Below are 22,608 nucleotides of genomic sequence, written 5' to 3' on the forward strand. Positions count from 1 at the left end.
ATGGAGACATCGACTACCACCAGTGTCTAGCTTTGAACACTGTAAGCACAACACACACATCACGACACGGAGATCACTACTAACATCCATCAGGGTTCATTGCCCCTCTCCACCCTCCTCACCACACCATTACCCACATCCGATACCAATACCGTCAACGCCACCCCAGAAACGACACCCAACCCTCGACGCAGGCAAACACCGAACCGCGACGGTCCCTGCCTATCAATGACCCAATCATGCTACGACTTCTTCGCAGCTTGTCATGGACAGCACATCGATCAGGGTGTATTCGGCGATATTCGCGGTCCCAAGGACGACTGGAAAAGATCCGTATGTTGTATGAGTTTGTGGTGGGAGAGCTCGAATTGGGACCTGAGGAGCCTCCGAAGATGGCGTGGCCGCCGGGGTGGTGTACGTTGCCTGGGGAGATGGGGTAGGCTTGAAGTGAGAGCATTATAGACGTGAGATCCTGGCTGTGATACTTGTGAGGTCTGACTGGTTGATTGGACGTCGGCAATGACTGCGGATCCGCCTCGGATACTGACTATGCCACCCTCAATACCACATATCCTCAATTCGGTAGCTGCCTCTCCAGCTCAACCACCTCCGGCATATCAATCCCACCGACAACCAATTTACTCCAAAGCCTCTCAAAGCCCTTCTCAACATCCGGCCACGGACCCCTCGGCGTGATAGCTTTGGGATTAACATCATAATGACTCTTCGTATAATTCTCCTTGATATGCTTGAAGTCGACGGTTGTTGGTCCGAACGCGGTAATCCTCCGTCTGCTTCCGTCACTTAGCACGATCTCGTTCTCACCCCAGTATAGTCCCCTCATGTAATTGTTCAGCACCGGGTAATCGTGCCGTATAGTGCCTAGATTACACTTGAAGTGCTGCACGTAGACTGTGTCGAAGCGTATCAGCGTCGGATACAGTCTGATGTCCACCTCTGTCAGCTCCGCGCCGAGCGCAAAGGGACCGCCGTGTTCCTTCACGATCTTCTCGAGTTTATTCAGAGCCGCGAAGACGGGTACGACGTTTTTATCGTATGTTTCTTGGTCAGGTGCAAAGCCGGCTTTGTAGACGCCCGTATTAAGGTGTGTTTGCATCCATTCACAGATGCTGTCGATTTTGGACCGGAGATGTTCGGGGTAGAAGTGCAGTGATGCCTCCCTTGATTTACCTTCCTCGATCAGCACATCATCGAATGCATTCTGTAGATTTCGGAGAAGGTCGGTCGACTCGTTGTTCACCATTGTGTTGGTTTTTGTATCCCAGAGTGCTGGGACGGTGTAGCGCCCTTTATACTCCGGGTCTGCTCTGAAGTACACCTGGTGGAGGTACTCGCTGCCGAAGAGCCTGTCCGTCGTAGCACCGGGGTACTCATTGTCGTCTTTTGGGAATCTCCAGCCTGGCCAGCCGTTCTCGTCGCCTTTGGGGTATGCGCGTACGATTGAGATTGGTATGGCGTCTTGGAGACCCTTTAGGTGTCTGACTAGGTTTGCTCTGTGGGCGAAGGGGCAGAAGAGGCCGATGTACATGTGGTAGCGGCCTTTTTCGGGGTTGAATGGTCCGGAGGCGGAGAGTGTGCTGTGCCATGAGTCGGTGCTGCCGGATAGATGCTCTGCTACGGTTGATTGGCGGGGGCGTTGGGGGCTTTGTGCTTCGGTCATGATGGATCGGAGCTGCTGGAGTCGTGGGTTGGTGGTGGTGGTTCTTGGTGTTAGTGATCTGAGCATGAATTAGTGCTGGGTGAATCTGAGGATATATGGTCAGTGTAGTGAACGCGGTATTCGAGATGGTCACGGTCATGAGTTCCTTTCATAGGAGCAAAGTTCTGAATTACTTATTCGCATACCGACGGCGGTAAGACGTGTTGTTGCTACATCACTGGTTTCATTCAGGTTGTTGACCATTACTAAAACCACAACGTCAGTGGCCTGTCAAGGCGGAATAGCTCCTCTCAGGATGCCGCTTTAAGCACAAATTCAGGCAGGTCGAGCGGTTCAGATACACTTGTACGGGTGATCAAGACCACATATTACCGCAGAAGTTGATATTGGTCAGGGGCCATTGAGCTTTGCCTGAAATGGAATAAGCGTAGTCTTCGGCGCGGATACGCGAATCGAATCTCCGTCTTCAGGATGCTTTCGATCGCTTGACCCTGAAGTCTAGAATCAGAACTCACAACATGAACGGACTGGAGATATTATTCTTCAACCCGATCTCGTTTTGCAAAAAGTGCTAGATCGTCGAACCCGCGGACACCTCCCAGAAATGCACAATTCCTGGTACAGAGATCGCAAGTGAGAGTCAACCTTTGAATAATCGTGAGAAGGTAGAGTACTGTACGATTGATCAAGGCTTGTTAATCGCTAGCAACACAGCCCGAAGCTATGGAAAATCATCATGGCGTCAAGACCGTCTCCGCAGCCTTATCTATCGAACTTGTAGCCTTCTACTGTAAGAGAGATCACTTGTTTACACGGGATGCGAGCTCCATATGGCTAGTCCAGAGACATCGATGAAGTTCACACTACGCTTTCTGCCACAGAAACAAGAGCTTGCAACAACGTGGACCGCTTCCCTTCCAAGGCAAGAAGTCCTTACAGCTTCGACTCGCTCAAAGCTCTGTGAATGTAGAGGCAGGCTGGGTATTTTGAACCAATGAAGCTGCCTTGGAAACTGGACATTCCAGAATTCCTCTCCTTCAAACAGTGATTTGTTAGCCGCAAGATATGAGCACGAGCAGAAGGCCAAGGCTTTTGTGCTATGATTGGCTGTAATGGTTGAGCTTCTCAAAGTGGACGAAGCGCGGATCCAGCGATCTGCCACTAAGCAAGGGGCTAGCTATTGGCACCAACCTCACCGAGGTTAGTCTCCAAGCCTCCCCATCTGCCACAACCCCATCCTAGCCAAACACATCTCACCGTCGAACGCCTTGCAAATTGCGACGCTGGGGAGCGTAAGTGCTAACGAAGATTCTCGGTTTCAGCAACAAGAGCATCATGCGCATTGTGCTAGTGCTGCCCTATCTCGTCCGTGTCTGGTACTAATGGTGACTATCGCTTCCTCTGCATGAAGTCGCTGTCCTTGAAACGACGTTGAGCTCGTACACCTCTACAGGTCGCGCTGCTGGATGTACGCTACACGCATTCTTCGACGTTGGAGGTCTCCCACAGCTTAATTACACGCCTTACTCGTAAAACGAGCGTCGATCGGAACAGTGTGAACCTACAGGATGGAGGCTCTACAGCGGCAAGCAAGTCTTACTCCGACTATCAAATGTTCGACATGCGACTTTGAGGTCCCGATGCACCTCCTGGCAGAGCACATCTGCGGCAGAGGTAAGCGATATTGGATGCATTTTCCTGCTCATGTTGACGAATGATAGTATCTACAACCCCAATATTAGAGGAGCCTGAGCAGATGCCAATACCGAACGTTGAATCGAGGCCGACACAGACGACATTGCGCAGGCCCTCACGACCCTTTCTACCTCGAATAGATTCCTCAGCCTCCAGCAGGACGATGGGGCCGGGCGAGCTTACACCAGCTAGCAGCGGTCCGGGAAGTGCAGCAGCATCGCCTATCAGTCCAGGCTCGGGCAGGGGATCTCCTTTCCTTCATCCACCTCGCAAAGCATCTGGCCCGGCTGTGAGACGGCCACCGTCTCCCGAATTACTAAGTCAGGACTGCGCATTTCCACCTTTTCCTACAAGCAAGACGAAGAAGAAGGAGCAATCGCGAAACAATGCGAGGGGAAGGATTTCGGATGCGCATAGCCTGAGGACGTTGGAGCAGGGAAAGCAGCGTTCTGTTTCTGTAGGCGCACAAAAACCGAGGATACGCCAGGGCACTGGTGACTCCTCGAGGCCGTCCACAGCCAACAGCAGTCGGAACCCTTCACTTAGCAGTCGAGCTGGAAGCAGACAAGGCAGCATAGATGAAGTGCCACCGTTGCCACCGCTCCAACCAACCATTTCGTTAACTTCCTCCGATCCAGGCGCATCGTCGAAAAGTCCGGAGCAGGGTAGCACGTGGCCTCTGACACCCGACGCGCCCCAGACACGCGACATTGTATCCAGGGAAACATCGCCAGTTCCAGATTTGACCACGGTCAACGATAGCGACGTTGCAAGTCCCGCGCCCAGCTTTCCTGTACAGACGACCAGCGTCGAGAACACTTCCCCGCTACATAGCCCTGCCGCGGACCAGGAATCCCGCGAACCATCCTACAAGGCGAAACGGCCGCCACCAATAGCTAATATGCCGATCAACAACTTCGTGCAACCAACGATACCCGGACCACAACCAAGTCCCATTTCACAAGCCCCTCCGACACCAACCAGCACATTTACGCGCACGTTGACGAGTCTATTTAGCAAAAAACGAGCCCCGTCCACAAGCTCAAAGAAAAGTGGACTCAAAACTCCTGCAACGGATGGTCCTCGATTTATTGCGTTATCTCCAGATCCTGACCCGCAAGATGCGCCCCGACCAGATCACTCCGCGCACAGCTCTATCAATACAGAGATGGCCTATACACCGCCCGTTCATGGCATTCAGGAAGTGCCGGGAGCATCAACAGGCGTACTACTAACAGGACAACCAATAATGGAGCCCTCGCAAGCTCAAATTGCACAGCCTGAAGATGCGCATGAAGAAGACCATGACGAGGATTACCACTCACAGCGCAATACTGTGCAGATGGAAGAAGCACTCGAGCAGCGGCTGGCCGCCATGACTGGCGCACCTCGACTCTCTATTGTGGAGGAGAAAGCGGACGACGTCAAACGGGCATCGGCTGATTCAGCATCGTCGTATGGCTCTGTCGGCTTTGCGCGTAGCACCACAAGTTCGACATCTTTCCACACCTTCGAGGGCCATTCGATCGGATCGAGCATCTCAACGGCCAGGACTATGAGCTCGAGCGAAGATCTGCTAGTGCCGCCTTCATCCAAGTTCAGACATTTTGACAACGTACCAGACTCGCCTACAGATCCTTACCTACAGCATGGACGACTCGCACCAGTTCAAGAAGCAGAGTCGTCGCTCGAATCTGCAAAGGACGAGCCCACTGATTCTTACTTCCAAGCAGGGAGGTTGACGCCAGTTCCTGAGATGCTCTCATCGCCCGAGATAGAGAAAGGACAGCCTACACCGCCTATTGCTCCACCGCCAGAGCCTGAAAATGACGAGTTTGAACTTGTCGCTTCCCTGCGACAACGGCGGCCTTCAACACCAGGTGGCATAAAAGGCATATGTCGAGGGTGCTCTAAACCTATCATGAGCGGGCAGAAATCAGTCTCTAGCAAGGACGGAAGACTGACTGGCAAATACCACAAGGAGTGCTTTGTATGCATGACTTGCAAGGAGCCGTTCGCAACAGCAGACTTCTACGTTCACGAGGATCATCCATATTGCGCACACCACTACCACGTGCTGAACGAGACTCTCTGCGAAAGCTGCGGCGATGGCATTGAAGGGCCCTTCCTGGAAACATCGAACGTGACGGGCCATGGCGCTCCAAAGAAATTTCACCCTGATTGTTTGAAATGTGCAACATGCAAAGTCCAGCTGGGCGACGACTACTTCGAATTGAGCGGTAAAGTGTACTGTGAGAAAGATGCCTTTCGAATGGCTAGTGGGCCACGAAGTCCTTATGACACAGCACCATCACGACCCAGCCCGCTCAACCGCGAATATGTGGCTAGTGGTGCACCGGGGCAAGCCTTGACAGCTGGCAAGTTCCCTGAGCGAAGATTAACGAAACTCATGACCACCTATTAATATTCTCAACACCCAGCTATCTGCTTTTGTCCATGCGATTCAGCGACTCATTCCCGATACCCAGCAAAGAGCATATGCAAGAGTTTGAGCTGGTATCAAGCATTGGCATTTGCCGTTTATATTGTGTACATAGAGGTCACGACACGATTTGGATTCGTATGGATATAGACATACTGCTAATGTATAGTCGCAATTACTACTTTTGGCGAGCCAAAAATGACTCGATCTTTCTTCTGGTCCATCGGGGCCTTCTTCACGCATCGTTTTGTCCAGTTCGTGCATCTGACGATCAGGGACAACACACGCATGATTGGCATGTCGCCTAACCTTTGTGCATGCCGGGCCATCGTGCATGACGCTAGAGTCACCGGCTGTCACATGCCACAGCGTGAGCGTTGATCTTGAGGCATCTGTTGTGAAACCAAAAGACGACTTCTATAACATTTTCCACGGCTTCCGCAGCAATTTTGACGAGCCACTGTTCTTACGCGCAGAGGTGACGGGAAAGCAGAGCCTCGTTGGGGAAGAACAAGTTCAATTCTGGGCACAGAGCACAGGATTTGCGGGAGTCTGCTTTCTCGTATCTCGTATCTTATCACCTTATCATATCGTTGGCCTGGAGGATCCTCCGCAACTCCACGAAACAATGCACTGCTTGAGAAGTCATAGGTTGGCATGTTCATCGACCTTACAAACGGCCTGCTATATTATTCTGCTAACCTCTCTACGAAAAGTTGCGGTCAGCAGCAATGGCTCCAAAAATCAATGTCGTGCTTCTGGGCTGGTGGAACTTCCACATAATCAAACCGAGCAAGCGGCACCACGACATCCGGACCCACCTGCAGTCGAGATACAAAAGCATGATCAAGGGAGTCGTTCTTTCCTTTTCCTCCTTCAAAATTGATTGAAAGCAAAGATTGTCGAGGATTGACGTCCAGCACAAGCATCTTTACCTCACCAAATCAAAGGATCACCTTTGAGTGGTCCACCACACCGCCAAAACGTTCTCCAATCTTCTTCCTTCGTAAGTACACGCCTCGAAGTTTCAGGCGGTGCGCTCATGCAGCTGCCCGCCGGTTTCGAGATCACCACGTTGTTCATCGGCCATATTGCAAATGCGTCGATAACCATATTGTTGTGGCTAACATGACTTCCGCAACAGGTCTCACCACCCGTTCAACGGTAGCCGACGTTCTGCTGCTCGTGCAGGGGCGTCGGATTCACCTTTCACTCTATAATTTGTCTGCTGTCAGCACAATCAAACTCATCTCTACCAAGCAGACAATCTAGGTGAAAGTCAACATGGCGCCTCACGCAGTTTCAGAGGCCGGCTACTCGAACGGGTACAGTAACAATCATTCCACAGACTCACTTCCCTCGCAGAAAGACGAGCTCTTTACTGTCAGCTCTCCTGATGTCGTCTACACTGATGAGCATATCAAAAGCAAGTATGTCTACAGAACTACCTCGGTCGCGAAGTCGAGCAATGGTAACTACGTTGCCACGCCGAAGGAGACCAACTATGACTTCCAGGTCGACCGCAAAGTAGGCAGGGTTGGTATGATGTTGGTCGGCTGGGGCGGCAACAACGGCTCCACCGTTACAGCTGGTATTATTGCGAACAGGCGTGGTCTTGTCTGGGACACTCGAGAGGGCAAGCGTGCGGCAAATTACTATGGCTCTGTGATCATGGGCTCAACCGTCAAGCTTGGCACTGATGAGAGTACCAGCGAAGAGATCAACGTACCCTTCCACAATGTTCTGCCGATGGTCCATCCCAATGATCTTGTGATAGGTGGCTGGGATATCAGCGGCATGAGCATTGCTGATGCTATGGATCGTGCACAGGTCTTGGAGCCGACACTGAAATCCATGGTGCAGAAGGAGATGTCCTACATGAGACCGCTGCCGAGTGTCTACTATCCAGATTTTATCGCTGCAAACCAGGAAGACCGTGCGGACAACGTATTGCCAGGCAACAAAGCCTGCTGGGAGCATGTAGAACAGCTACGAAAAGACATCAGGTGAGTAGTCCCTGCAAACGCCTTGTATGATACTGACGCAGGAGCAGAGAGTTCAAATCTTCAAATTCCCTCGACAAAGTGATCGTCCTCTGGACCGCCAACACCGAGCGGTTTGCCGACATCATTCCAGGTGTGAACGATACCGCAGACAACTTGCTACAATCCATCAAGACCGGACACGAAGAAGTCTCCCCATCAACAGTCTTCTCAGTAGCATGCATCCTCGAAGATACTCCATTCATCAACGGTTCACCACAAAACACCTTCGTGCCAGGCGCCATTGAGCTTGCTGAGCGACACAACGCGTTCGTCGGTGGTGATGACTTCAAATCCGGCCAGACGAAGATGAAATCCGCCCTTGTCGACTTCCTGATCAACGCCGGCATCAAGCTGACCTCAATCGCAAGCTACAATCACCTCGGTAACAACGATGGCAAGAATCTGAGCTCCCAGAAGCAGTTCCGGTCAAAGGAGATCTCCAAGTCAAATGTAGTGGACGACATGGTGGCAGCCAACTCAGTTCTGTACAAGAAGGGTGAACATCCAGACCACACGGTCGTCATCAAGTACATGCCCGCCGTCGGCGACAACAAGCGAGCTTTGGATGAGTACTACGCCGAGATCTTCATGGGCGGACATCAGACAATCAGCATCTTCAACGTCTGCGAAGATTCCCTGCTGGCCTCTCCACTCATCATCGATCTTGTCGTACTGGCAGAGATGATGACCAGGATCAAGTGGCGCGCCTCCGGTGCAGAGGAATACAAGGGCTTCCACAGCGTCCTCAGCATTCTCAGCTACATGCTCAAGGCACCCATGACACCACCTGGTACACCCGTCGTCAACTCACTCGCCAAGCAAAGAAATGCACTCACCAACATCTTCCGGGCCTGTGTTGGCCTCCAGCCAGAGTCCGACATGACGCTGGAGCACAAGCTGTTCTAGCGGTGTTCATCCGCTCATAACGATGGCAGCGCCCCTGACTGCTGCCATCCATTTCAATTCGTGTCTCGAGTGCATGTGCATGTGGGCTAAGAGTCGGGAGGCTAGACTGAGCGTTCTCTTGCATCGTCGTTGCGGTCATTGCATGGCAGGGTGATGGAAGGGTATGCACAGAAGCGAGGATAAATTGGACAGGACTGCACAGACTTCTTTTTGGTATACATTATTTAGGACAAACTCCGAAGTCGGTCATTACAGAAGATAGGCTATATAGTAGCGATGATAGAATGAGAATTGCGGGCTTGCGTTGCGTTACGACGTTCTCGTCTGGGCATCAATCGTTGCTGTCGCTTGAAGTCCAGACATTCTAGTACTGACATTATTGTTATTACATACATCTTGACGAACAGCAGACCAGCAAAGATACCATGTGTAAAACAGACAGAAAGCTCACCGCTACTACAACAACACTTCGGAGACCAAACGACACCTCGTATCACGAAGCCACCCTTCCGTCCGCAACAAGCTCTCAGCCACCGCAGTCTAACACCCAAACCCAAACCAGTTCCAACGATCCGCACAGTGCTTCCACCGTCGTGGCACAAGTTGCGTCCTACTCTCGTCCTCGTCCGTTGCACCATCATCAGCAGCATCTGATGTTTCTGTTGATCGCGGCGCGTGCATTGATGGGTCAATGCATATGATCTGTGAGGTGTTGTGTCAGTCTGGTTTCACACATGCGTTACATCACCGTCGTGCTAGATTAGGTAGGGTAGCATAAGGTGAAACATACTGGGAACCTTGGCGAGTTTCTCTCCTGAGCCACGACGCAGTTCATGTCTGTTGCTGCTGGGGCGGCGGTGACGATGCTGAAGCCGGCGAAGGTTGTGATTGCGAGGGTGAGGAAGTGCATTGTCGTGGTGGGGAGGTGCATGGCGGTGATGGTGGCAGTGCGGTGTCGTGTCGCGAGGGGTGAAGCCGTGAATGTGTGTATATGCTGGAAAGGAGAAAGAGCAGGAGTAAGAGAAATTCGGAGGACGAGTCGACAGGAGATGTTTTTCGAATTCCCCTCCAACGACTGTGAGTCCATATGATGCGACTGTTGTACCAAGTACTCGGTTGTGTGAGAAGAACGGACGAGTCTGTGATTGGTAGATTATGAGGAGAAAATGTGCTTAGTGGACATGTGGAGCGCAGTATAAAGTTCAGTACCTAGTTATCGCAGAGTGGACCTCTCCGGTGCCGAGCATTGCACACTGTGGTACCGTAGTGTATGGATGTGTTGTAAGTGGTATGGTGTTGATGAGGTGCGGGGGCAGGTGCAACCAGTATATGTAATGACTCGGGTGGTAACTGCCTAACAGCATCTACTGTTTCCCGCTTTCGTCTGGGAATAGGTGCGTACTGTGAAGCACGAATCCAGCTTCTAAATTCGGCTGGTGTCTCGCAATTGTGTCCTTTGTTCCGCGGTACAGCTCGCCCGCATGGACGTCCTGTCGCAGATCCTTGGTAGTGCGTTGATGGTCTTTTCCGCCTGAAGCACGCTTGTAGCCATACAACTTCTCACTCACTTCTGGTCTTCTAAGTCTCGCGATCCACTAGGATATGCCGACTCTGCCGATCTGATATTTGTTAGAGCCTTTCGGGACGGCACTCATCGCGCGGAACCAACATCTGCTCCTCCTGTATTCAGGCCGAACCGGGATTCTCCGCCGTCACTGATCCCTGGCGCTTCTCGACCATCTTTGCCGCCACGTCCCTCTCGTACCCCTGAACACAAGGTGCGAAAAAGATCTGTCCGGTGTACGCTCGCCGTGCAGTCTCGGTCGCGATGCCTGCCCACAGCAGAACCACTGCGACGCTGAAAATGGTACCGAGGTTTCTGAAAAAAGCGCTTGGCAAGTGTTCAGCCAACGTACAAGTCGCAACAGCATAAACACCGATTGGGAAAGTGAAACCCCACCAACCCATATTGAAGGGAAACTTGCTTCGGGAAACGCTCGCCAGTGCAAAGAAGAACCAGACTAATCCGAAGCCCCAGATGATAAGTGACGCTAGGTGACCAACAGCGTAGAAGATCTTGCCCATGTCTTCCATCTGAAAGGCGTTCGTCGGTGGGAAGACCCTTAATGCGACTTTGCCAAGCTGCATCAGGGCGAAGGAGCCTTGTCCGAGCGGTCCTAGCGGCAGGAAGACTGATACGATGACCTCGCGAGGCGGAAGATGGTGCACTGTCAGTCTATGGAAGTAGATTGTCAGGACGATCATCGCCATGGGAAAGCCAGTGCCCCAGAGCACGTATGAAGTGATGATCGTCCATAGCGCATGCTGCGGGTTTGGGAGCACTTCAGCCACGATACCACCACTAGCTGCAGCAACGATCGTGGCTACTATTGGTAGTAACCACGCGGCTGTCATCGTGCTGAGATCGCTTTTGTGAACATAGATGATGATGAAGGGTAAGTAGAAGCAGGAAGCAAGTGCTACCGCCACGTCAATCCACCACAATGACCATGCCAGGATGACCGCGCCTTGACCCCAGCTTGGGACACAAACAAATACAATCATGTTGATGATTGTAGCCAGACCCATGGGAAAGGTGCCCATGAAAAGACTTTGCGCTGGATGCTGGATCATTGCTGTGAAGATTCCTGGAAACATTGTATATCGGACGACCGAGATCGCGAAGAAGCTGATGAAAAGGACGACATTGAGACAGAAGATGATGACCGAGAGCCAATAAAGCCAGATGGCGTTGTAAGGCAGGTTATGAAGCAGGATCGATGCAATACCAGTACCCATTGTGACTGCGAACCATGATGGCGTGAAGTTGAGAACGATCCGTCGCCACCCTTGGTTGTTCTTGGTATGTATGTGGTCTTGCAGTGCTTGTGCGGAGTCATGGCTCATGCCAGAGGTACATTCAGGTGGTGTGACTTGTCTGCCATCTCGTTGCCTTGCTTGGCAGTTTCGAATGTCGTCAGCTGGGTCCATAAAGTCTGTTAATGAAGTGCAAAATTGATCACACTCAAGCAGAATGAACTGAAGGAGCGGCTCTCAAGGATATTCAAAGCAGATCGCAAGAGACGCGCAATCACTCAGCAATGTCCACGTTCTTACGCAGTTGGCCAGGATCTCGGAGACTTTCGTCAGAAATGCCTCCATGTACTAGTCCTCATCTGGGCATTCCATTGCCTGACGCTTCTATCCGAGCGTTGACGAGCATTACTAAGATTCGTTCATCCCACGTACTCAGCGTCCGACGAATCGCTGTTGCGGTGCATGTGGTTTCGTTGCGGAGCAAATGTGGCATCTTCGTCATCTGAACTCGTACCCTTATGTCCTTGCTCCTGAACGTTCTTCCGCCTGACTCCTCGGCTTCTGCTCCTGTCATACTTGCCTCGCCTACCCTTTCCTGCGATCTTCTTGTATTCTTCGAGGTCAAAGTGCGGATGTGCATGTCGGATGTGATCGTAGAGCCTTGTCGATCTCGTGTAAGTGTGGATCCCCTGATGGCAATCTAGAACCGGACAAGAAAGTGTTTCATCGCCGCCGGTCTTCCCTCTGACAGGCAATAGAAATGTGCTCGCTACTTTGGTAGGAGAGTCAGGAGGCTGTGGAGACTGTTGGCCATGTACACTGCTGAGATGTCTTTCCAAATGGTAGCGCTTTGCGAATGGCTTGCCGGAGATGTGGCGTGGACAATCTTGGTATGGACACGTCCTTGAGTTGTATGGTGAAGACTGATCGCGGATGTACATGATCCCTTCATCATTGTCCAGCCGTTGCGTGCCTGCAGGCGTGACATCGGTCGATACTGACAACAACGGTTCGCTTGCTGTTGGTACGTATGCAAATTCTTCCTCGAAGTAAGGCTCTTCCTCATTTTGACCTGCAGCATCACCGCCGCTTTCATGGAAAGTTCGGAACATCATGTTTTGACCGAAGAGTTTAGCACATCGTTCACTAGCCCGAGCAATCGTCTCGGTGTTCCAGCCTGTAAGCGCAGCCATACCAAGCACATCCGACCAATCTCGAACTCCGAAGCCTTTGCCTTTCGTGCCGTATTGCCTTGTTGCTGATCGTACGCGTGACCGAGATGCGGAGATCTTCTGACTGGAGTCGTCCTCTTGAGAAGAAATGGACCTCTTTCTTTTTCTTCCCCGCTTTCTACTCGCTGCTCGGCTGCCTGAGCGTACGAAGCGTTCGTCATCTGTGCTTTCAGGTCTTGACGTCGACCGAGATCGCGACTCAGGGTCTCGTACTGCATATGCGAGCCTTGCTTTGTGTAGACCTACAAGGAGGTCGTCAAGCTTCGCAAGAATATGTCGCGTTGATGGCAACAAGATTCGGCGGGCTTCGTGGTCATCGGCGGAAAAGAGGGGTATGTCATCCTCGCTTTTCGATGTTTCTGTTTCACCTTCTGACGAGGACTCCACAGCTGCCGCAAATGCTTGTGAGCTGAACGTAGCTATACTCGGCGGAAGATTGAGCTCGGGTGATGGTGAAGGTTCCCGATCCTCAATGTCAGTATTTGTATCTACTGTGTAATCTTGACCATCATTGCCCTGGCCGTCGGGCTTGTCATCGTCATCATCGTCTTCAAGAAGGCCAGAGTGTCGAAGCTGTTGTTTCGTTAGATCCATCTCAGCTTTCCAGTCTCTCTTCCGACGGTCGACCTGTGGCAATTCCGGCTCCCTCTCTCTCTGGTTCCATTGCTCTTTGGCGTGTCGTAAACTTGTCGCGATTAGTGCGTCTTCCAAAGCTGCACTAGGTCTCGAAGTGTTGAAGCTTGACGAGCTGTGCTCTTGAGGTCCAGCGCTGTGGGTGTTTCTAGGCACATCTCGAGCTCGAAGCGGCCATGCCGTCCAAATCTCTGGTGGCGCAAACAAAGGTTCAGGTCCGTCGGTTTCGGCTGACCTTGCTCGGCTTCTCGAACGACTCCGAGACCGAAGTTGTCCACCATTTGCTGATGCAGCCATCTGTTTCAGCGCAAAAGCATTGAAGAGGTGGACGCCAAGATCCGCAGCACGTGAAGCGTAAAGTACGTCTTCAGCCACAGCCCTATCGCCTGCTATCCATGACCGCCAGGTCGATGCTGGTCCATAGTAACGGTTCGGTCGCGTGAAGTAAGTCGGTTCTGCAGCAAAGGGATACGTTTCGATATATGCCTGAAGTTCCGAGTCAGGCAGGGGTGAATTCGACGGAGAAGAAAGAGGTTGCATTCCTGGATTGACTGGATCAGGATTCGGAACTTCATCCATTGTTGCTGGTCAGCCAGGACGTGATACCATCTATCTCTCAACTTCTGGGCATGTGGTCGTTCCAAAATGTAGTAGTAGATTGACGGTGTCACCCAAGTTCGTAGCTTTCACTTCCTCGTTCGTTAACCTCCGGCAGGTGCATGCTGCGCCTATGGGTTAATACTGCCGGTGAAGGTGGCAGAACTCAGACGCGTACAGAATTTGAATGATACAAACGTCAAGACTCAGGTCACCGCGACTTCTGAAGATGGCAGTACTATAGCAATTTCCTTGCTAAAGGAATGTATGATGAGAATCCAACTGAACGATACTCGCTTTTCTAGAGGATGACAAAGCTTCTATGTTATGCTGTACCGTACTACGGTGGTCTTTACGGCAAGTCCTATAGCGCGTCTGTGCTTCTCCTTGTCACAGCATTTTTCCTGCGCTCAGAACCACCTGCAGTCGGCACAGATCGAATGCTATACGTTACAGTCATATCATTAGAAGCCCCATGGCATATGTCCTGGTCATTTATAGGTTGTGGCTGATGTCATAGATCTTCATTTGCTTCCGTCAGACGGCGGCGTTATTTCGCCTTGAATTTTGGATTATGTGAGCTGAGAGCTATCAACCTTGCAGCTCACTCTCAACACCGCCAATTGTAATAGTCTTGACGATCGAGTACTCATCAATACCGTACTTTGAGCCCTCCCGACCAAATCCAGATTCCTTCACACCACCGAACGGTGCAGCAGCGTCTGAGATCAGACCAGTGTTGACACCAACCATACCTACCTCCAACGCTTCAGCCACTCTGTATATTCTGTTGACGTTGCTGCTATAGAAGTAACCAGCCAATCCGACATTGGTATCGTTAGCAAGAGCCACCACTTCCTTCTCTGTCTTGAAACGGAACAGTCCAGCAACAGGTCCGAAAGTCTCATCGGTGGCGATCTGCATTTCGTTTGTCGCGCCAGTGATGACAGTTGGTGCGTAGAAGTTTGAGCCCAGGTCTGGCAGCTTTTGACCACCAACCAGCACCTTGCCACCCTTTTTCTCGGCATCCTTGACGTGAGCATCGACCTTCGCGATTGCTCGATCGTGAATGACAGGGCCATGCGTGACACCATCGTCGAAGCCATAGCCTACCTTGAAGTTCTTCACCTTCTCCACAAATTTCTCAGAGAACTTGTCATAGATGCCGTCTTGAACGTAGATCCTGTTCGCACAGACGCATGTCTGACCAGAGCTTCTGAATTTGCATGCAATGGCACCAGCTACTGCTGCTTCGAGATCTGCGCAGTCGTCGAAGACGATAAATGGAGCATTACCACCCAGCTCAAAACTGACCTTCTTCACGGTACCTGCAGCCTGTTTCATGAGAAGCTTGCCGACATTTGTGCTACCTGTGAAAGAGATTTTTCTGATTCGAGGGTCTGTGGTTAGTGTCTCTCCAACCTCCGCTGTGTTGTTCATTGCTGTCACAAAGTTGACCACGCCCTTCGGAACGCCAGCTCGGCGCGATAGCTCGGCAAGTGCATTGGCTGTGAATGGTGTCTCGCCGGGTGATTTGGCTACCACTGTGCAGCCTGCCGCGAGAGCGGGAGCAATCTTTCTTGTGATCATGGCAGCTGGGAAGTTCCAGGGAGTGATCAGACCGCAGACACCAACTGGCTGCTTGATTGTATGAACTCTGTTTCCTGGTACGCTGGCTGGTACAGTCTCCCCATGAGCATGAGCAGCTTCCTCGCTGAACCACAGGAAGAAGTTGGCAGCATATGTAGCCTCGCCTTTTGCGTCGTTCAATGGCTTGCCATTCTCCCAAGTAATGAGCGTGGCTATATCAGCAGCGTTCTTCTGCATCTCATCGTACCACTTCCTCAAAATGGTTGCTCTTTCTCGTCCTGTGGTCTTTCTCCATGACTTCAGAGCTTCTTCTGCGGCAGCAATAGCTTTCTCCGTATCTTGTTTGGTAAACTCGGGACAGGTTGCGATCTTCTTGCCCGAGCTGGGGTCTGCGGCTTCGAAGGTCTCACCTGATGCAGCATCAACGAACTCGCCGTTGACGTAGGCTTTTTCGATGAGGAGGGATGGATCGTTGAGCTTTGGTACGTTGTGGCCCATGTTTGCGACAAACTTTAGTGGAAATGGTCGGAATGGTATTCGTGGTACTGGCGATGGTCGAGCCCTAGATATGGTAGATACTAAGGAGAACCTGCTCCTGAGAGTAGAGGAAGCCATGATGAAGCTCTGAAGTGCCCGCACGCAGCAACTCCAGAATCGTCATCTGCTGTTAAATGTTCTGCTAAGATTCGCTGTGACATATTATCCAGACAGCCGAGCTGTGGACCGCACAGGCGTGCCCCGGAGCAATAGCGTCATCGTCCGGGAGCACTTGCTGCCCTGCGGAGTAGACCGGTATCCTGTGTCGGGTAACTTGTCGGACATCTCCTGGCCGTTAAAGACCGGGCTGGCTCAAACAGTAGGTAGAATACCTGCCTTACCTCGCATAGATACACATTCAGAAGCTCGAGGCGGAAAGCAGGGCGTGATGAGAGATCGAGTCTTCCAACTGCTAATGAAAACATCTTACGAGATTGTTCTCTAGTACGTAGAGCACAAGACACAAAACGCATTGCGCCCGAAAAGATCTTTTCTGAATAAAACGCATGAAATCACACCCTTGACCGCTTCAACGGAGTGAATCTCATCGCAAGGACAGGACACAAGACAGAGTGTGATCCCTTGCTACAATAACGTTGCAGTTTTGGAACGCATATCACTATAAGACTGTCCTTGCGCTGCATCGAGCTGTTTTGCTACGGGTCGAGCAGCTTCTCGTACACTCAAGTCTCCCATACTCTTGACTCTTTGGATTGTCTAGCTTGGCATGGCATGGAGGGAGGTATCTCGCTTGCTGACAATGTTCTCGTCCACCGTTGCATACTGCTCAGAACGCCATCAAACTCGAGACCAACCCCAACCATCCAAATCCAGAAAGATATGTTCTCTCGCTGACCTATGTCTGTCCCAATAACCAGACGATGAGATCAGAAGCGTAGTAGCTGCAACACGTCAGCCCGATCCGACCTCATCAATGTTATCAAGCATACCGCGATCAGGCCATAAGTGCAAAGATAGCTAGACCAGCAAAGCCAACGGCGCCTCCGGGGCTCAAAGCGAGCGCATCACTAGTGCTGTTACTGCTACCACTGCTGCCCTTTTTCTTCTTTCGCTTCTCGAGGTGGACAGGTGCTGGAAGTCCAGCGCCCCCGACCAACATAGGCGCTGCTTCAGCTTCTGGCTCACGTGGCGCAAGGTCTGCAAGCGGATTGGCTGTGGTGTACGAAGCAAACAGAAGGACGGCGATCGCCAAGGTGATGAGCTGGGAGAAGTACTTCATCGTGTTATATTGTACTGTTGATACTTGTAGGTAATGCGCAAAGACCAATGCTGCGTTTAGGACAAAGCCCGAAATTAGATATTACTCAGACCTTGAACACGATCACAAAGGATGGACGACGTGATAGATATATTCCATGATGCAACTTCTGGTCCTTTTGGAAGGAACGAAGATCGCTAAGCTATTGCCAACTAAATCTTGGTTGCATTTTGCTGGCAGAAGCTGATGGGCTGATGCTTGAGCACAGCCGCCCGTCCAGCTTCTAAGCGACACTGCATGAACGCGATGAAGGACTGCCGTCGCATTTGACATCACCAGGTTGGTGAGAGAGCTACCGAGGCTACAAGCACGAATTGGTGTCTGGCTTGGCGGTCATGTTAGTATGCCAAGCGTTAAGCTTGACCGGTCCTAACTTCGTGCAATGCAGGGGGCGCATCCTGGAAACTCAGTGTGAGCACAAACGTGAGCACCTCGTTACGGTAAACCTGCCCAAAAATCGCGGACAAATGCTGGCCAGACTGCGCAGCTTGATTTCCTGGATGCTGAGACCGTGGGAGTGGCTGTGCTTCTAGCTCCCCGAGCCCGCACTTCCTTTCGGGACTGGCGTGGCCAGCTCACAATATGATCAACATGCTCGACGTTGGTCACAAGACACGAAGTCGCGTGGCCATCAGATGCGAGCTACAACGATACACTCTGACTGTGCCATCCTAGCAGATGAGAGATCAGCGCTGCGCCGCTTGTGGCTGTTGAATCTTGCGATGATTCTTTCAGGCAGAATTGAGTCTTGGCGAGGTTTGCAGCATTCTCCCTTCCTGTTCGAAAATGCGCCTCTCGTGTTATGGGAACCGAACATGGCCGGATCAATGAAAAAACATGGAAGGCGACTTCAGGTGCGTTAGCAGGAGCCACATTGCAGGATGCTGCCTGCTAGCTCAGACTTAGTCAACGATGGGAAGTGGTTCATGAATGATGTTGCGGTCTGTCATGGGATAGATGCACTTCGATTCGCCAGTCACGAGCGGTAAGCGAGGCAAGAGCGAACTGAACTCGTATCGTAACGCTACTCTATCCAAGAATGAACAAGGAGACGAACTCTTGCCGATAGCCCAGACACCTTCGAAGTTTGCTACATTGACACATTGGTGCCAACGAAAACAGGAGGCGGACAGCAGCCGGATTGATACATTTATGCTCAGTAATACGTTTGGCGATCTGCTTATTCAACGGCAACGCTTCCCCGCAGCTGGTAGGTCTCCAGCTCTCGCAGTATGTCCTCAAGGAAATGCAGCGCTCACTTTGACTTGTGACAGTCGCTCCGATCCGCAGTGCGACAAGCGTTTGTTGAAAAAACAGTAACATCCAGCTTCAGAGCGGCGGTGATCGACCATCAATGCCAATCAGCTGCTGCAGAAAAGCTACAAATGTTGACGAGAACAAGAATCGACCGTGATCATGACCTATGCCGTCTGAATTGGCCGCACGAATGGCATCGCCTCGGTATCGGTCGGTGTGCAGCATCTCAGAGCTACCAAGTGGAAAACAAACCCCTCTGAAGTCGTTCGGCAAGAAGTCCAGACTCCAATGTAGCGTTCGAGCTCGTTTCGACGGCGACGCCACCTGCAACGAATGGCTCGTTGGTCGTGACGAGGAAGGTGAGAGTGTGATGGTAGTGGTGTGGCCTTTCTTTTGTTGCTTTATGGTAAGTCAGCCACGATACTGCCGGAACACAATGCCATGACGGCAGTATACGAACGATATGAAATGGCGTTTCGGTTACTTTTTGTTTGAACAGCCACTTAGCGGGACGCTTTGTTGCTTTGCCAAACCCTTCCAGCATAAACCTTAGGTGTTCTCGTCTTCATTCCCGGCTGCTTCTGGCAGTCATGTTGGCGTTCTTGTCCAGGTGTTTGCTGAGCACGACGCTGAATCAAACGTGATATATGCAGGTGCGGGCGTTTTCGCACAACGCACGCATGTCATGCACGTCTCAGAACGACAACTCAATTCATCTCTCACATCATGTCCTTACCCATGCTATGTGTCGCATAACCAATTCGTGCGCTGGGACGGAATGCGCACCAGCACATCGCAGTCTTCGTCATGGCTTCTCGGACTGCTATTGATGACTTCGACTTTCAAATCACGCATGAAGCTGGCGCGTCCAGCCCAAAGTTGGTCTCTTCGTCTGGCGCAGACGCCTGCGTTGACTGCGTGTACTGCACGCGTCTGTCTATCTCATCGTGGGCTCCTGCTGGCTGTGCGGTTGTCACGAACCATTCAGCATGCGTGTAAAGGTCCATAAAAGCTCAGCTTCTGAGCGTGGTTCTGTTCTTTCCTTCATCCATAACACATTATCCATTTGAGTATATCAAGTATACCCAGATCAACAAACTCTATCAGATTCATCTGAACAAAACACATCTCGTTCAACCAAAACCACAAACACCAAATCGACCCATCAGTATGTCTTCAAAAGGAGAAGCTTGGTGGACTACCTCATCTGGTGGAGCCTCATCATCTGGTTCCTCAGGATCCTCTGGATCAACCTCAGGTTCTTCAGGTTCTTCTGGATCCTCGGGGTCCACCTCGGGCTCCAGCGGGAGCACCTCTTCGGGCTCAAAACCTTCGAAGTAGGCACCTGACCTGCTTCTTGAACCGACTCGTCCCTGCAGCTCCTACACGATGAGCTGATGTAGGATGCTGCATTATCAGGGGTCGAATATCACCAAAAAACCATCACGAGATCGCTAGCAGCATAGGAAGCAGTCCGTCGGACTTGCAAAGAGCTGAGCCATGGCACGTTCGAATGTGACTGCGAACAACAATAATCGAGCTTTGAAGGAAGTGCTAGCTGGCTAATGGGCTTCATTGGTAACAAGGAGGACAGCATCAATGGAGAAGGATTGGAACGGTGCTCGATGGGTTGCTGGTTTTGGACACATTAGTTTTCGAACGTTAGTGTGGGATCATTGTTGAAGGATACATCAGGAAAGTGCTGGGACACGAGCTGTCTGTTGTAGACCTAAGGAGCTGAATCAGCTAGAGCTGGTCTACTGCAGTCAATAACATCATCAACAACCAACACTTCCGTTCCTGCTTAGAGATACTCCTGCACTGACATCGTGCGGACGTTCAGTGATTTCGTAGTTGGCTGATCCGTAACCTTACTTGTACATTTCGTGCCTGTGTGGTCTTGCCCCAACTGCCTCATGGACGTCAAATCAAGATTGACGGAGTCTTCCGTCGGGGTTCCTTTTGGTTGCGCCTCCGGTAAGCTCGTCCGAGCAGCAACGTGCCTGCCTTGCTGATAACGCTACCTGCCACGTCCAAGCTGGCGTATGAGTTTCTGTGTTTGTGATTTGCAGATCATATTCATGGTGGCGCAACCAACTCGGCTCGTGATCCGCCCCTCAGAGCCCGATCCTGCCTGTACAACTCCCAAAAACGAATCGAGCGCTGGCATCTTGCCATCATATGTACCAAGCTCGTTTTCGTGCCTGCTTGTATTCGCACGCGGTCTCCTACAAGACATCCTCTCGTCTTGATGGCGCCGGTAAAGCAGGATTCGCCTTGTCGAGTCATGCCTTCGTCCCCGCGGTAATTAGCGTACACAGCACAGATCGTCCATGCTTGTAGATTCGTGTAACCTGTTGTCGGGTTACTTGAAGGTCATGGCTAGGACGTGCGAGAGGTCGTTTTTCTCTGCTACTACTGAGATGCCGAAAATCAAGATCATCTTGAAATAGCTAGTGCCGATGGCCATGAGGTTCAAGCTATGACCAGCGCGACTAGGGGTGGGCTCTTGGCACCAATTTACCGCGCTCGCGTCCAGACACGTTGTCGGTGGTATTATTGCTATCAAGCGCTCTCTCGGCTTCTTTGACTCTGCAGTACAAGCACGGTGACCAAGAGAAGAATCTAGAAATAGACCGAGAACGTCCCTGCAGTTCCATCATGCCAGTAACTCGTAATTCCGGCAATGACAAACCATCTACAGTGCCTCTGAAGCGTAAGCGCGACATCGCGGACTACTCCGGTACTGGGAGTGATTCAGAGAAGGAAAACGACACCGAAAGTGCCCTAAGGTCGGAACAAGCAAAGACAACGAAAGCATCGAAAGCAACATCAAAATCAAAATCATTACCAGGAGCAAAGCCAAAGTCTAAATCAAAATCCGACGCATCAACAACCACCACAAGCAGCAAAGACGCCAAGAAACTATACACCATCACTCTCAAAGCAATCGACAAACGCATCGCCGACCTAGACAAGAAGATCAACATTCTTCTCGACAGGAACCCAAACAGCGACGCAATCACAACCGAGACGTCCGCCCGTTCCCTATTGCCGCATATCCCCATAGTTACAAAGCTAGCCAGCATGGACGGTAAGCTCGCGTTCAATCTCCTACTCAGCATGGCGGATGCCTCCCACACAGACTGTGACTCCACGATCAAGATGTGTGGGACGTGTTGCGATGACACTGGGGACATCTTCGGCATGCTGGATAAGCTGTTGTTGAAGCAGATTGAGAGCATGCTTGAGATGGAGCCGGTGACTGGCGCGGGGACGTTGACGGAGGTGCCGAAGCGGTGGACGGAGGCTGATGCGCCGGAGAGTGAGAGGCGGAATAAGAGGCAGAGGAAGGCGTTGTATAAGCGGAAGGTAGGGCTTGAAAATGAGAGGCGGTTGGCAAAAAGGATGCGACGGGAGACGACGGATCGTTGGGCGGCTGCGGCGTTGAATGACCTTGTGGAGGAGAGGGATCATCTAGATGCGTATGGAGTTGGTGGGTATTTGCTGGAGAGTATTGCGAGGCTGGAGGAGCTGTGTAAGTGAGTTGTTGGTGTATGGCTTTTGAAGTTGTAGCGTAGTGTGCGACTTTTTTCTCTGTATAGATTCTTTTAGTGAACACGAATGACGTGCTTTTCTGGTTTCAAGAAGCCGTGCACCAGGCGGTGTTCGTATGGCCATCCTTCGTCCAGGCCATCGGCAAGGATGCGGATCCAAGGCATGTCATGGCTAATGCAGCCTGTGTCACGACTTGTAAGTCTTGTCAACATCTTGGTGCAAGGCACGTGGAGCGAACGGCCGTATTTGCTCTCTGCGAAATTTCGAAGAACATATCGAGCTAGGGGAGAAGCTGAGCTGTTGCGAGCGATCGAGATGCAACAACAAGTCGCTCGATG

At 51.5% G+C, this 22,608-nt stretch overlaps 7 protein-coding genes across 7 annotated transcripts; 3 read left to right on the forward strand and 4 right to left on the reverse strand.

The window, feature by feature from the left end:
* Positions 1-574: 574 nt before the first annotated feature.
* On the reverse strand, positions 575-1,681 carry PMZ80_004506 (uncharacterized protein; the record flags this gene model as incomplete). Its single annotated transcript, XM_064872931.1, has 1 exon — positions 575-1,681. The coding sequence occupies one exon, from the start codon at positions 1,679-1,681 to the stop codon at positions 575-577; it is 1,107 nt and encodes a 368-aa protein (XP_064731589.1).
* A 1,714-nt stretch (positions 1,682-3,395) lies between these two features.
* Positions 3,396-5,801, forward strand: PMZ80_004507 (uncharacterized protein; the record flags this gene model as incomplete). Its single annotated transcript, XM_064872932.1, has 1 exon — positions 3,396-5,801. One exon carries the CDS (start codon positions 3,396-3,398, stop codon positions 5,799-5,801), a length of 2,406 nt encoding a protein of 801 aa, XP_064731590.1.
* Positions 5,802-7,103: 1,302 nt separating this feature from the next.
* INO1 (Myo-inositol-1-phosphate synthase) lies at positions 7,104-8,770 on the forward strand (the record flags this gene model as incomplete). The annotated part of the gene is made up of 2 exons (XM_064872933.1): positions 7,104-7,825; positions 7,873-8,770. 2 exons carry the CDS (start codon positions 7,104-7,106, stop codon positions 8,768-8,770), a joined length of 1,620 nt encoding a protein of 539 aa, XP_064731591.1.
* Positions 8,771-10,456: 1,686 nt separating this feature from the next.
* SSU1_3 (Plasma membrane sulfite pump involved in sulfite metabolism) lies at positions 10,457-11,761 on the reverse strand (the record flags this gene model as incomplete). Its single annotated transcript, XM_064872934.1, has 1 exon — positions 10,457-11,761. One exon carries the CDS (start codon positions 11,759-11,761, stop codon positions 10,457-10,459), a length of 1,305 nt encoding a protein of 434 aa, XP_064731592.1.
* Positions 11,762-12,006: 245 nt separating this feature from the next.
* On the reverse strand, positions 12,007-14,031 carry PMZ80_004510 (uncharacterized protein; the record flags this gene model as incomplete). The annotated part of the gene is made up of 1 exon (XM_064872935.1): positions 12,007-14,031. The coding sequence occupies one exon, from the start codon at positions 14,029-14,031 to the stop codon at positions 12,007-12,009; it is 2,025 nt and encodes a 674-aa protein (XP_064731593.1).
* A 609-nt stretch (positions 14,032-14,640) lies between these two features.
* UGA2 (succinate semialdehyde dehydrogenase NADP+ linked) lies at positions 14,641-16,137 on the reverse strand (the record flags this gene model as incomplete). Its single annotated transcript, XM_064872936.1, has 1 exon — positions 14,641-16,137. The coding sequence occupies one exon, from the start codon at positions 16,135-16,137 to the stop codon at positions 14,641-14,643; it is 1,497 nt and encodes a 498-aa protein (XP_064731594.1).
* Positions 16,138-21,373: 5,236 nt separating this feature from the next.
* On the forward strand, positions 21,374-22,258 carry PMZ80_004512 (uncharacterized protein; the record flags this gene model as incomplete). The annotated part of the gene is made up of 1 exon (XM_064872937.1): positions 21,374-22,258. The coding sequence occupies one exon, from the start codon at positions 21,374-21,376 to the stop codon at positions 22,256-22,258; it is 885 nt and encodes a 294-aa protein (XP_064731595.1).
* Between the last annotated feature and the right edge of the window lie 350 nt (positions 22,259-22,608).

Source organism: Knufia obscura (assembly GCF_036327395.1).
Source record: "Knufia obscura strain CCFEE 5817 isolate CBS 148926 chromosome Unknown scaffold_4, whole genome shotgun sequence".
In the NCBI taxonomy this organism is placed as follows: Eukaryota; Fungi; Ascomycota; class Eurotiomycetes; order Chaetothyriales; family Trichomeriaceae; genus Knufia; species Knufia obscura.